At 41.0% G+C, this 15,412-nt stretch overlaps 1 protein-coding gene across 3 annotated transcripts in view; it reads left to right on the plus strand.

Annotated features, from left to right (window-relative positions):
* Positions 1-12,557, plus strand: part of NR1D2 (nuclear receptor subfamily 1 group D member 2) — a 34,974-nt gene extending 22,417 nt beyond the window's left edge. For 2 of the 3 annotated variants that reach the window (XM_056519978.1, XM_056519977.1), the window contains exon 8: positions 6,093-12,557. In XM_056519978.1, coding sequence (XP_056375953.1) covers positions 6,093-6,289 — 197 coding nt within the window. In that variant the 3' untranslated portion in view covers positions 6,290-12,557. The remainder of the gene's footprint in view (positions 1-6,092) is intronic. The other variant, XM_056519979.1, reaches the window with a different exon arrangement.
* Positions 12,558-15,412: the final 2,855 nt, after the last annotated feature.

Raw genomic sequence — 15,412 nt, forward strand, 5'->3', positions numbered from 1 at the left:
TACGGAACAATGGCAGCTTTACTGAGGCAGACAGATGTTAAAGTCTTTACAGCTCAGTTTAGGCCCAAGATGGTGACCAGTGGACTTCAGGAGACTTGTGGGCTTGCTGGGACTTGTAGTGGACTTGGACTCATTTATGCAGTCCCATGCTGACTTTAGACATCACAGACTTGACTATGCTGACTAGACTTCTCCCCTGTATTTAGGCTTTCCAGGCTTTGACTTTCACCTTTAGGGAGTTCCATGGAAAGTGGCTACGTGACTTGTCCTTGGTCTCTCTAAGGAACACCAGACACTCTTAGGTCTTCAATTCACTGCAACTGCACTCAGAACAGAACTGGCTAGCTCCTCCCTGCTATATATAGGAGCAATTTGGAGGGGTCCCATATGTCACCAACGAGTCACCTGGTCACTGGCACCTTCCTTGGTTACACAGACTTAGAAACATTATTTAAAGGCACACATGTCTCAAAAGACTAACCAGCATATAACATAAAAAAATAATACATATTTAACACTTGACAGTCCATAAGTGAAATGTGGACCCTGGGGACACTCACAGAGAATCAGCCACACAGGGCGGTTTAGTGTACAGGAGGACAACTCATGTACTGGGCCACCACAATAGCAAAGGGTCTGAATACTTATATCCATGCAGTTTTTTATTTATTTATTTTTAATAAATTTGCAAATATTTCTACAATCTTTTTTCACAGTCTCATTATTGGATATTGAGTGCAGAATATTGAAGAAATAATTATTTAAATTTTTATTTTAATATAAGCCCACAACATATCAAAATGTGAAAAAAATAAATGGTCCTGAAAACTTCACAAATTGTGATAAAGAGCTATGGAGAAAGTGTTTTTTGCATCATAATATGTTCAAAGCAAGTATGAAAATGAACACATTCTAAGGGCTCGTTCACATTAAAGGGGTATTCCAGGCAAAACCTTTTTTTTATATATATATCTACTGGCTCCGGAAAGTTAAACAGATTTGTAAATTACTTCTATTAAAAAATCTTAATCCTTCCAATAGTTATTAGCTTCTGAAGTTTTCTGTCTAACTGCTCAATGATGATGTCACGTCCCGGGAGCTGTGCATGATGGGAGAATATCCCCATAGGAACTGCACAGCTCCCGGGACGTGAGTCATCAGAGAGCAGTTAGACAGAAAAGAACAACTCAACTTCAGAAGCTATTAACTATTGGAAGGATTAAGATTTTTTAATAGAAGTAATTTACAAATCTGTTTAACTTTCCGGAGCCAGTTGATATATAAAAAAAAGTTTTGGCCTGGAATACCCCTTTAATGTCTGCCCCCTTAATTCATGCCCATTCTCAATTCCGTTCAAGCCTTTTGCAAACGGCTGTAAATGAATCCCATTAATGTCAATGGGATTTTTTTTTACAAGCCTTTGCATGCCGTTTGCACCCGTTTGGTTCCTAAACCGTTATTTTTGACGGCAAAAGACATTGCATGCAGTATTTTTTCCCAGTCAAAATTAACAGTATAGAAACAGATATTATAAATTTAACATTGAATGTTGTCTATGGCAAACGGATGAGACTTTAATGTCATCAGTTTGCACCCGGTTTTTAATATCCGTTTTTGAACCATCATTACTTCTGATCATGTTCAGAAGAGGTGAAATTAGCGGACTCCTGCAGTGCTGTGGGACTACTACTACTCCCATCATGGAACAGACTCGTTTCCATGATGGGCGTAGTAGTCCCCCTGCCTGCGGGAGTTTGCGGTGGCTGGGGAGGCTACATTAGTGCTTGTCCTACTACCCCTATCATGGAACAGAGTCAGGGGCTGAGGGATTGATCACGCTGGGTCTTACTTCTGAGACCTGATGCAATCAGAAGCTATTAACCAGGGGAGCAGACGGCATGCTCCACTCCCCTGCAATGTATATACTATAATTTACTTATATTTTCAAATACCCCGCCGGGACCCCTGAATGGCCGGTACCGAGTGGCCATTCAGGGGTCCTAATGGAGTTTTTAAAGTCACCAGTGAGGATCGTGATTGTGAACAGTTTTCTTCACTACACTGGCCGGCTGGGGAAGCGGGCGGCATTGCGCTGCATTCCCCGTCCACCCAGAAGCGCTGCAGGGGGCCATATGTATAGAAGCTCTGCAGAGGGGTAAGATCTATAGCTAGCGCATCGGGGAACTAGACATATAGCACTATATGTCTGGACCCCCCCTGCGCTAGCTATATATCTCCCCCCCCCCCTCTGTGCTAGCTAAAGATCTTGCCCCCCGATGCGTTAGCTATAGCGCTGCGGGGGGGCCAGAGTGCTTCTATATACATATGGCACCCGCAACACCATGTGTGATAAGTATCTATAGCTAGCACAGCAGGTAGCAAGCTATATAGCTAGCGCAGCGGGGGGGAAACTATATAGTTAGGGCAGCAGGGGGCAAGATCTATAGCTAGCGCAGCAGGGGGCAAGATCTATAGCTAGCGCAGCAGGGAGCGAGACATATAGCACTATATGTCTGACCCTCCGTTGCACTAGCTATATATCCTGCCCCATCCCCCCCCCCCCCCCCCCCGCTGTGCTAGCTATAGATCTTGTACCCCATTGCGTTAGCTATAGCTCTGCGGGGGGCCAGACATATATCACTATATATCTGGCCCTCCACAGTGCTTCTATTTATATATGGCCCCCGCAACACCATGTGTGAAAAGCATCTATAGTTAGCACAGCAGGTAGCAAGCTATATAGCTAGCGCAGCGGGGGGCAAGTTATATAGTTAGGGCACTGGGGGCAAGATCTATAGATAGCGCAGCAGGGGGCAAGATCTATAGATAGCGGGGGGGGCAAGATATATAGCTAGCGCAGCGGGGGTCCAGACATATAGTGCTATATGTTCATTGCTGCGCTAGCTATAGATCTTGCCCCTCTGCAGCGCTTCCATACATATGGCCCTTGCAGCGCTTCTGGGCAGCCGGGGAACGCAGCGCAATGCAGCCCACAATTCACAATCACGATCCTCACTGATGACTTTAAAAACTCCACTGGAACCCTTGAATAGCCACTCGGTACAGGCCATTTAGGGGTCCCGGCGGGGTATTTGAAAACATAAGTAAATTATAGTATATACTTCGCAGGGGAGTGGAGAATGCCGTCCGCTCCCCTGGTTAATAGCTTCTGATCGCATCAGGTCTCAGAAGTGAGAGCCGGTGCGATCAATCCCTCAGCCCCTGTACTACTACCCCCAACATGGAACAGGCTCTGTTCCATGATGGGGGTAGTAGTACAAGCACTATTGTAGCCTCCCCAGCCGCTTGCAGACTCCAGAAGCCAGGGGAACTACTACTCCCATTATGGAAACAAGTCTGTTCCATAATGGGAGTAGTAGTAGTCCCAGCCGCGAGAGTCTGTAAGCGGATGATACTAATGGATGAAAAACTGATGCAAAAGGATGCCACTAAATGGCTTCTCTTTTCATCAGTTTGCATCCATTAGTAGTATGGTCCATTTAGGAGGTAGTGACTGATGAAAATCTGAACGGGGGACAACGGCCGTGTGAACCTAGCCTAAAATGTCCATAGCCTTTAAAGGAGTACTTCAGTGGAAAATAAATGTTTTCAAATAAACTGGTGCCAGAAAGTTAAACAAATTTGTAAATGACTATTTAAAAATCTTAATCCTTCCAGTACTTATCAGATGTATAAGACAGAAAAAGTTGTGTAGTTCTTTCCAGTCTGACCATACTGCTCCCTGCTGACACCTCTGTCTGTGTCAGAAACTGTCCAGAGCAGGGGCGGTTTGCTATGGGGATTTGCTCTTACTCTGGACAGTTGCTGACATGGACAGAGGTGTCATCAGAGAGCACTGTGGTCAGACTGGAAAAAAGTACACAATTTTCTCTGTAGTATACAGCAGCTGATAAGGACTGGAATGATTAAGATTTTTAAATAGAAGTAATTTACAAATCTGTTTAACTTTTTTGCACCAGTTGATTTGATATTTCTTTTCCACCGAAGTACCCCTTCAATTTAACTGTATATACTATGACAAAGTTATTTAAAGGGGACTAGTAAATAATTGACTGTGAAATAACAGTACTAGTGCATATTTTCTTAAAACTCAACTCTGAATTGTTTCTTTCCTCTGTTATTCCTTCTGTAAATGTATTAATAGATTGACAAATGGGTGCTACATTGATTATTAATATAATTGCTATGATCCATTGGTCTAAAATAAGCCAAACAAGAGGTGATATAAGGAAAGGTGTATAATATGTCTCATAAGATGTCCCAAATCTACCATACAGTGTGCACCACTTGATGCCTCTTCTGCCTGGTCTAGTTGTCAGTTGTTTAAAGGAGAACTACGGCAGGAGTATTTCTTTTTTCGAACTATGTTAGATATAAAGAAATAAACTACTTACCTCCCGCAGGGCCTCCAGTGTCTTGCTCTCGATGCGCAGCGATTATCCGGGGAAGCACCTGGATCCACTGACAAAATGAGATGTTACTATCTTTAAATAAATAAGGTTGTACCGTTCACTCTTTACAGTTTCTTGATACATCCCATTCCTGAGATATGAGGGAGTGATGGATGGGATTACACAGTTAGGGAGTGTGTATTAGGCATACACGCTCCTCATTGTAAAACGTTAGCACCTCCTGACTGTATAATCCCGCCCTTCACCTGATAATCACTCCCATTAATAATACTGAATACCCGCCCATCTGACAACTGATTTGTCAGACATACAATTAGACCCACATATCTTGGAAATGGGAGGACGTATCAAGGAACTGTAAAAAGATGTGTGATCGGGGGACCCTGAGCTATTTAATGATAATACTTTTTTTTTTTTTTTTTGGGGAGTGGCCACAGGTCCCCTTTAAAATCTGGTGACAGAATATTTGGTGGGCATAGCCATGCATTTAGGAGCTAGAGAATGCCCCCAGAGCACCAAACACTCATTTGCTTAATTTTTTTGTCCATATCTCCTAAATGGCCCCACGTGGATGAAAAAGACACACTGCTGTGATTAGTCTCACCGCCCTTTTACCCAGTACCAACATATTAGTATGGACGACCCTACTGTCAGATTTCCTTTAATGCAACTGATAGTTCCTCCCCTGAGAAGTAAATGAATAGGAATTATTAAACTCAGCTCTCAATTGTACAGACAATGTAAATCTAACACAACATGATCCTTGTCAACAACTAGTGACTATAACCTGGGTTTCATTCTTCCGTGGTAACACGTGCAGTAAGTTAGGAAGCATCACAGAAATTACACATTAATTCTACCTTCCTGTTCACAACTATCATTAAGTGCTCCACCACTAGTCCCCTGATATTGCTCAGTGGTATATACCTCTGTACATAGCTACAAAAAGTAATAGACACCCCATGCCTGATAGCTACAGATCACTTGCCCATTATTAGCAGAAATCACAAAGATGGCTCAATGATGGCTGTATTGAATGGGTTACTTGGCTATCCAAAATAGCTTAACAATCCGGGTGGAGGGTCCAAGTACAAAACAACAGTGGTCCAAGGAAGGGCAACCAGTGAACAGGGTCATGGGCTCCCGAGTCTTACTTGTGCACATGGAGACCAAAAGCCAGCATGCCTGGTCCGATCCCTAAGAAGAGTACAAACTGCTGAAAAAGCTCATACTGGCTATGATTTACTAACACGTGTGCCCCTTGTAAATTAGGCGAGTCTAACACTGGCATGATTTTACATAAGACTTGCGTATTAAACACTGCTCTTAGTAAATTCCCCCTAAAGTGTTTTCCATGGCAGTCTGTGAAAAAACAAATTGTGGCATTACACTTCGTATTTCTGTGGTATCCTACTGTGGGAGCCATCCTTTGATAGCACAAAGTCTCCCTACAGAACCCATCATATGGATTCTATGTGCCTCCATATAGTCTCTGCACACAGCATGAGCCCTAAATGTTATGTTTTCAATAATAAGTAAATGTAAGAGATACAATATGTATGTAGTCTCTATACCCTGTGCTTATGATAACATAGCAGGATGTTCTGTTAATAATATTTAAAAAATGTATTCTTTTTTCATTTATATTTCACTTTATAGATCGCTCTGGTATTGAAAATGTAAACTCTGTCGAAGCATTGCAGGAAACCCTTATCCGTGCATTGAGGACTTTAATCATGAAAAACCATCCCAATGAAGCCTCCACCTTTACCAGACTCCTCCTGAAGTTAGCAGATCTGCGCTCTCTCAACAATATGCACTCAGAGGAGCTCTTGGCTTTCAAAATTCACCCGTAGGCCTATATTTGACTAATGTATGACATCTACTGTATAATGTGTGACAGATTAGGTGTGCCCTTAGGGTTATGTTTGGCACAGTGTATTTATGACAAGTGCAAAAATAGCCTGTAGAAGAGGCAAAGCCTTAAAGTGAAGCATATGTGCAATTCACTAGACTTTAGTGAAATGACTGAGGCATTAGTCCCTAGAGGATACAGTATATACTCATGAATAATGGTGCAGCCTACAAATTGGCTACCTCTACACAACCTAGACAACATGCGCACTTTATGCTTCAACAAACAATGATCACACACAGACTCCTCAAGCCTTATTCTGCATTAAGTAGGAGGTTTTTAGAATTGGGCATGAATCTTTAAAAAAAACATAACTCACAAAAAGTAAGGGAAATGTCCTTGAGCCTCAAGAAAGAGACCAGGCATTCACTTACTTTACACTTTGTAAAACTTTTAAAGAACCAAATTTTATTTTACCAAATCTTTGCTGGGCCTAGTCAAGGCTATATAAAATAGTTTATAGCTAGGGGACATGATTATCACTTTTTAGGTGTCTGGAAATTCATATATATTACAAAGTATGTATCTTATTATCATTTCCAAATGCTTTGCTGGTCTGTTATGTGCCTCTGCCAGGAACTGGGTTGTTGTCTGTCACACAGATGTTAAGCACGTTTGAGTCTATTCCTTTTCTGTATTTATGTGTATATGATATAACCTTTTACTGACACACTATTGATGGGGGAATGTATCTTTCCCTGTGCCGGTGCAGATTGGCAAAATTGTGCCAAATGTTTTGCACCAGCCCCAAGTTTGCGCATAATGTTGTGCAAACTTGGAGTTTCCACTGATGCGGAGCTTGTGCAAATTGTTGCCGTTTTGCCATTCTGCACTGGCTCAGGGGGTGATAAATTCCCCCCCTATGTGTTTAGAAATTGTAAATAGTCCTAGATAGAATGTTACAGATAAATCTAAATGCTAGCTTCCTTGCAATATTTTAAACTGTGAAGGGAGCTGTTACAAATAGTTATTGTTATCTATGAGATTTATAAAATGTATGAAGATATCCGGTAATTGAAAAAAAATGACTAAATATTTACTTGTATATTTTTGAGAGCCATTAAAATGCTGCATATATTTGTTACATGGAAGGCCCCCCACCCCCAGTGTAACTGGGTAATTTGCGGCCAAGCTGCAACCTTGTGACTTGCTGTATAAAAGGACTGTTGGGCAAGTAACAGCAATGTCATGTTAAGTCCAGGCCAATATCATGTAGGCTTGTGTATACCGGTTTTCTTAAGGCGCAGTTCCACCTAAATCACAATTCATTTATAATAATGAAATAGGGACAATGTAAAATGAACGTTCTCATTGCCATATCAGGGTCCCATAAAGTGCTAAAGTGACAGATAAGCAGCACAAAGTGGCACTTATATAAATTCTGTGGACAGGAATTTACTTAGTCGGAATGGGACTGTCACAAGCGCGGAAGTACTGCTGCCCTTCTTTTACAGATTTTTGTGTCTCCATTAAAAAGAAGTTGGGTAAAGCTTTATAGATACTTGTGTGCTCAAGCCAGCAAAATCTGCATGCAGCATTAATAATATTAGGGTTAAAATATTATTTCCAAGATCTAAACACTGTGCTAGGTTTTCAGATATAATAGATGAGATATATGCACTTTATATCCGGCAGCATAACCAAACCAAATTTTACAGTGCTAATCTCAAAATGGGGGTGACCTTTCTTTTAAGGTCCAAGACAAGTTTTGTAGTTGTAAGGGAGATGGGTATGTTATCGATTACTACAAGCTCTAACTTTAACACTGCTTTGTAGAAAAAAAGACAAACCCATTCATACCTGTTTATTTGATAGCAGCTACAGGGCTTTTTATTAGTATAATATTTAGTATTTTTATGTCCCACCACTGGGTTCATGAACCACCCAACAACGAGGGCTAATCTTTCTAATAGCTGCTGCATTTGACCATTTAGGCGGTCTCTTTTCAATGGCAGTACCTAAATGTTATGTAGAAGAATATTTTTATTTTGTGTAACATCACTAAGTTAAATAACATTTGATGCAAAGCTGAATGTTAAACACTCTACCACTCTATCTCTATAGTTCTGGGGAAAATGTTTGAATGATTGTATCTCCCCCATTGGATATCGAGTAAAAGCACTATTTCTACTTAGAAACATTCTGGGCAAAATGAAAAATATAGATTTACCCAGTGTTGGGCATCTCACTTTTAACCACAAGACTTTTTCAACCACAACAGGTGTTTTTGGGTTAAAGTGTAGGGAGTAGCATGAGGCTTCTCCATGGTGCTCAGATAGAAATTCTCTACTAATATTGTTCTTTGCCCCTCTAATGCCCCATTTACACTATGAAAAGGTGTGGATTCAACTTGCAGCAGACTCCAATTTATCTCAATGGGAATCTGCTGCTCAGTTGAAGGGGTTATCCAGGAAAAAACTATATATATATATATATCAACTGGCTCCAGAAAGTTAAACAGATTTGTAAATTACTTCTATTAAAAAATCTTAATCCTTTCAGTACTTATGAGGTGCTGAAGTTGAGTTGTTCTTTTCTGTCTAAGTGCTCTCTGATGACAACTGCCTCGGGAACTGTCCAGAGTAGAATCAAATCCCCATAGCAAACCTCTTCTACTCTGTGCAGTTCCCGAGACAAGCAGATATGTCAGCAGAGAGCACTGTTGCCAGACAGAAAAGAACAACTCAACTTCAGCAGCTGATAATTATTGGAAGGATTAAGATTTTTTTTAATAAAAATCATGTACAAATCTGTTTAGCTTTCTGGAGCAAGTTGAGATATATATACGCTGTAGTGAATGGGACAGCACTTATGATCATTAAGCGACATTAAGCACCGATTCCGCAGAAGGCTGCTATAAGTGGAATCCATACAGAATTTTCAGTGTGAACTGGCCCTAACACTGCATGTATGAGACAAACACTGCTGGTTAATATAAATATATCAGTTATATGTCTTGTACATGTGGGATAAAGCAGATTATGGGCCCCATCACCAAGGAGAAAGATCCCATGATCAGCTTTTTACTAACAACAGTAGGAGTTTTGGGGATTGAGGAGCGCCAAACGTCTTTGGGTAAAAAGGAAGCAATAGTTTATAAACAGCTTAGAATAGTTTTTTCTAAACTGACTGTGTTGCACCAAAAAGGATATGATATAAAAAAAAAAAATTTTATATTTTAAAAATGTTTTTTTAAATGTGGTTAAAAGAAGAAAAGTGGGTTCAGTAATTCTTTTGTGATGGAGCTTTTCTTATTTTTGCTCTCATTATTATTTATTGCATTTTATGTGATTCTGTCTCTTCATTCTTGTGCCATACCATTTCTGTTTTCTGTGTTACTTCATTTAGAAACAGTTGTAATGCGTTAATATGACCTGTTCAATGTATGATTTATAATAGCACAGATATCTATATTGACACTCCCTACCTACAGACATCCTGAAGCAGGTTCATGGGATTCAGGGCTTCATTCATGCACATCTGTTGCTTCTAACGTGAATGGCAGCCATTGTGAATTGTACAATACAACCACAATGGTGACTTCATTTGGTCAGACCAAATGGATAGGCTCGATTTCACTGCCATCACAGCCAGATGCACTTTAGCTATAGGGCTACCACTGCGCCAAAATATTAACTAGTGTTTATTATACAACATTTATTAAAATATCACAATATTCCAGGATTAGTTCAAGGGTAATATTTTTTTTTTACCAAAATCTTATGTATATTTTAATTTGTTAACCTTTTGGAAAATTACATTTTAAATAATTTTCTAGATTTCAGAGGTCATAACTGCAGACATATCATTGTGAATATTCACACGTGGCTTCCAGCCCATTTCAAAAAAACTTTTTTGTCCAAACTTAGTGAAAAAATTTTCAAGAGATATATTATGCTGGGTTCACACTATGGAATTTTCAAGGCTGCTGCTTGGAAATTCAAGTGCAACAGCCTCTTGTTTTTAATGAGTTTCCACTGCACCTTACACACTGCTGAATTCTGCTGCAGAAATTCATATTCTGGACTCCACCAAAAGAATGAACATGTTCATTCTTTTGGCTGACCTGCACAGAAATGCATTGCCCTCGTATCCGGCACATATCCGAGTGGTCCTGACTCAGTCAGCACTACTGTGCACGGAGTGTTCACCAGGAATTTTTTCAGACAAACATTCTGTAGTTTGAACCTGGCCTTACAATGATTAAATAAGGTCACCAAAACCGAAAACAAGCAACATCACTGGTGCAGTTCACAACATGGGCACCTCTACTGGGTATAGGTAATCGGTTAACAGCAAGACATTCCATACCCGTAAGCCTCATACATGGCCTCACATGTCATGTATGTATTTTACATCAAGAAAAAATTGGAAGGCACAGTCTTTTCCTCTTACTACATGCCTAATAGTTGTTTTGTGTATAGCTCTGATATATATCTCAGGAAATGTTTGGCCACTTAGGGGCCTGGAGACCAAGTCCAAAGGTTAATTCTTAGACATAAACTACTGTCTGGAGGGAAATAACTGCTGCTAAAACCTATGTCAGCGTTTTACCCAGTTTACCATCACTATCAAGTGTGCAGTGATCTCTGGATTTATAGTATTTATTTGTGGTCCCTGACATGGCACCTATGAGAGCCCAGCTGTTCTTATAGCCCTACCTCTCTCACCTTTTCCAGTCTTGTCTTTGTTTTTATGGGGCCCCATGTGGACCCTAGCCTTTTGAGTACTCTTTTTAAGTCTTTTGTCCTCTGTACGTGAACATGTATACGAGTGGTGCTAGAATTTTTTCTGTCTCTTGAAAGTGAACTAAACAAGTTCTCCACAATGTACACTACTCAAAAAAAATAAAGGGAACACTTAAAACAACACATTGTAACCAAGTCAATCACACTTCTGTGAAATCACACTGTCCACTCCGGAAGCAACTCTGATTGACAATCAATTTCACATGCTGTTGTGCAAATGGAACAGACAACTGGTGGAAATTAGAAGCAAATAGCAAGACATCCCCAATAAAGGAGTGGTTCTGCAGGTGGTCACCACAGACCACTTCTCAGTTCTTCACTCTAGTGGTACCATGAGACGAAGTCTACAACCCACACAAGTGGCTCAGGTAGTGCAGCTCATCCAGGATGGCACATCAAAGTGAGCTGTGGCAAGAAGGTTTGCTGTGTCTGTCAGCGTAGTGTCCAGAGCATGGAGGCACTGCCAGGAGACAGACCAGTACATCAGGAGACGTGGAGGAGGCAGTAGGAGGGCAACAACCCAGCAGCAGAACCGCTACCTCTGCCTTTGTGCAAGGAGGAGCACTGCCAGAGCCCTGCAAAATGACTTCCAGCAGGCCACAAATGTGCAGGTGTCTACTCAAACTGTCAGAAACAGACTCCATGAGGTTGGTATGAGGGCCTGATGTCCACAGGTGGGGGTTGTGCTTGCAGCCCAACACCGTTCAGGACGTTTGGCATTAGACAGAGAACACCAAGATTGGCAAATTTGCCACTGGCACCCTGTGCTCTTCAGATGAAAGCAGGTTCAAACTGAGCACATGTGACAGACATGACAAAATCTGGAGACGCCGCAGAGAACATTCTGCTGCCTGCAACATCCTCCAGCATTACTGGTCTGGCGGTGGGTCAGTAATGGTGTGGGGTGGCATTTCTTTGGGGGTGAGGGGGCTGCACAGCCCTCCACGTGCTTGCCAGAGGTAGCCTGACTGCCATTAGGTACAGAGATGAGATCCTCAGACCCCTTGTGAGACGATATGCTGGTGTGGTTGGCCCTGGGTTCCTCCTAATGCAATACAATGCTAGATCTCTTGTGGCTGGAGTGTGTCAGCAGTTCCTGCAAGAGGAAGGTATTGATGCTATGGACTGGTCTGCCTGTTCCCCGGACCTGAATCCGATTGAGCACATCTGGGACATCACAGACTGTCCAGGAGTTGGCGGATGCTTTAGTCCAGGTATGGGAGCACATCGCTCAGGAGACCATCCGGCATCTCATCAGGAGCATGCCCAGGTGTTGTAGGGAGGTCATACGGGCACATGGAGGCCACACACACTATTGAGCCTCATTTTGACTTGTTTTAAGGACATGACATCAAAGTTAGATCAGCCTGTAGTGTGGTTTTCCACTTTGATTTTGAGTGTGACTCCATATCCAGACCTCTATGGGTTGATAAATTTGATTTCCATTGATAGTTAAATGTGCTGACAACAAAATCTCACAAAAAAGTAAAGATGAAAGTATTTCATACAATTAGCTAATTCATTCAGATCTAGGATGTGTTATCTTAGTGTCCCCTTTATTTTTTTGAGCAGTGTAATATCTTATGATCACCCCATCTGGAGATGGTGAATGGCATGGTATGACTGCCAAGCTGCTTTAACCTTCTCTGCTGTCGGCATGGTGACAATTTTGCTTTGAGGTAAACCATTGTTTTTTTCTGACAGACTGGTTGCCAGGGAGGCACTGGCTGACAATGGAAGTCTTTTCAGTTGTCTGGTAGTGCATCCCAACAACAGTTTAGTCTCGGCTTACTCAGGTCTTTAGCTTAAAGCAAATTTGACACTTAAATTAGGACAGATTGGGGGTAAAGATGGTTGGGGTACTTATACTTTGCTTTTCTCTACCTCTTACTGCCATTTTAACAAGAGATGTGAATTAAAGGTGGGGATCCTCTTTAGTCAGGAGCAGTTGCTGTTGTCCAAGTTTCTTGAGAGTTCTTAGTGGACAATGACAGTACTGTAGGACTTTGTTTCTGATCTCCAAAAATGTGTTGTGTTTAATTTTTATATGAGCCCAAAGATCCTTTCAGAGGGCTATGTAATTGTGCTGCTTTAGACATAGTGCAATGTTGTGTGAAATTGCAGTTATAAATGTGTTTGTTGCGTTTATACACAAAACACCTTAAGGGCTCCAGAAGATTATAACATATATCGAAGCAGTAGACTGTTTCGGACTGGAGTAGGGACTTTTTTAATCAGAATATTTTTATATTGCAGCGTTTGCTGATAACAAAAAGGCTCTTAGGCACATGTGCTCACATACGTGCACACCCCAAATAAATATATATGATGAATGATGATAATGTTGAATCTCTCAAATGTTTTTGTCAATATTTGCCATTTCTGTAAGTAAAAGATAAAGCCTTAACTTACATTGCGGTACTAATTTAACAATGCATCTTTGTTAGATACCATGTTAAAAATGCTGTTTTATTTCCACTAGCTTGGAAATAGCATGTGAAAGCATGTTAATATTTTACAATAATGTAGGTTAAGCTGGCCATACACATTCATACTTGGCTGAGGGTGCATGTTTATGGCTTAAGAAAGAGTTAAGCCTTATCTACCGGAGGAACAAAGAATCTGGCATATGGAAATCCAACATGGCTGGACATTGTTTGGCCCTAACAGTTGGGATGTCCATAATATATATTCATTTGCTGGCAGAAATGGACAGCTGTATAGTTATTTTAAAGGACATCTGCAGCAAAATACAACTTATCCCCTATCCACAGGATAAGGGATACGTGTCTGATCGCTGGGACCCCCGCAATCTCCTGCACGGAGCCCCCGCATTGCCGCTCTATGTGAGCGGCTAAGTCGACCTCTCTGAGGTAGACTGTACGCCCCCTCTCCATACAGTTGTATGGGAGAGGCAGGGAGACACAAACGCTGCCTCTCCCATAAAGATACATGGAGAAGGCGTGTTGGCCACAACGTCATGCTGCGGCCGGCACGCCTCCTTCACGGGAGAGCCGCTGCCCCCCGTGATCAAACACTTGGTCCCTATCCTGTGGATAGGGGATAAGTTGTCTTTTGCTGCAAGTTGTCTTTTGCTTTAACTGACCAGCATCCCATGCTATAAGGCCATCAAGCTGACTGCAATTGTTGTAGGTAGATTATGGCAAAGGACATGGCAAATCAGAATAGCCATCAACACAAGAGAAAAGATACCACAACCATTGAATACTGGAATACTGGTCATTATCTGATTGTTCACTTTTTGTATGTTGTAGTTTTCCATGTTGCTGCTGTTGGTATGTGATTGTTTATTGTAGTAGAAAGACAATGCTAAAACTAAATCTAAAGTCTATTTCATGACATCTTTGCATTTGCAGAGGGCATCCATGCAAAGCCTAAGGCCAGCCACAGGGCACAACAAATCAGGGAAGCCACCAATCTGGCATTGCTTAAAGGAGAACTTCCTCAATACCTATAGAAAAGCCTTTTAGAGAGTTAACACAAGTATATAAGTATGTTACTTCTGTGCCGAATTATCATTGGTTGAATTTACAACTCCTGTCACCTGTGCAGTTTAGTGTTGCTATTAAGGGGCTGGATGTCTTTTTACTTTTTGATTAGTTGCTGAGACCCAATATTGTCCCTATGACAACTGGTTAAAAAAGTATTTTTAAGGGCTCTATATAGAATTCCTTGTAGTTTTCTGATAAATGTTCTCTGCCTAAATATATACGCACAAATATGTAATAGAAAAAAATGCTGTTGACCACTTCATGTCCCCTTTTGTTCCCAACATTCAGGGCCACTTAGGCTTTAAGATAATGACAGACAGGCCTCCATACACATTAGAAAAAGAGTCAGGCTGGCTTCACACTACGTTTTGCGTTTACGATTAATGCGCACGTTTTTATACTCTTGAAGATGATAGAAACATAAACATTGACTTCTGTAGTGTAACAGACAAACAGAATATTTCTGCTTGTTTTTTTTTTGTTTTTTTTGCTGTATACTCTAGCGTAGTAGTCTGCATTATTATATCCATAAAAAAAAAAAGTGTTTGTTACATTACATTTTGTGGTTTCCTTGTGTGTTTAATATTTAAGTCAATGGGATACAAATTCTACTGTATTGGCATGTAGTCTAATCCAATTTTTGCATCTGTTTTAAGGTATTTATTTTTATCCTTTTTAAGGGTATAAAAAGAAAACACAATGCAAACCCAGCCTCAGCTGAACACACTCATTGGCCACATCTAATGCTTATGGAGGCCTCCAGACTCTACCTCAATAAAGAAAAATGCCTGATTCTTTTGTATT

The sequence above is a fragment of the Hyla sarda genome, chromosome 5 (genome assembly GCF_029499605.1).
Source record: "Hyla sarda isolate aHylSar1 chromosome 5, aHylSar1.hap1, whole genome shotgun sequence".
Lineage (NCBI taxonomy): Eukaryota > Metazoa > Chordata > Amphibia > Anura > Hylidae > Hyla > Hyla sarda.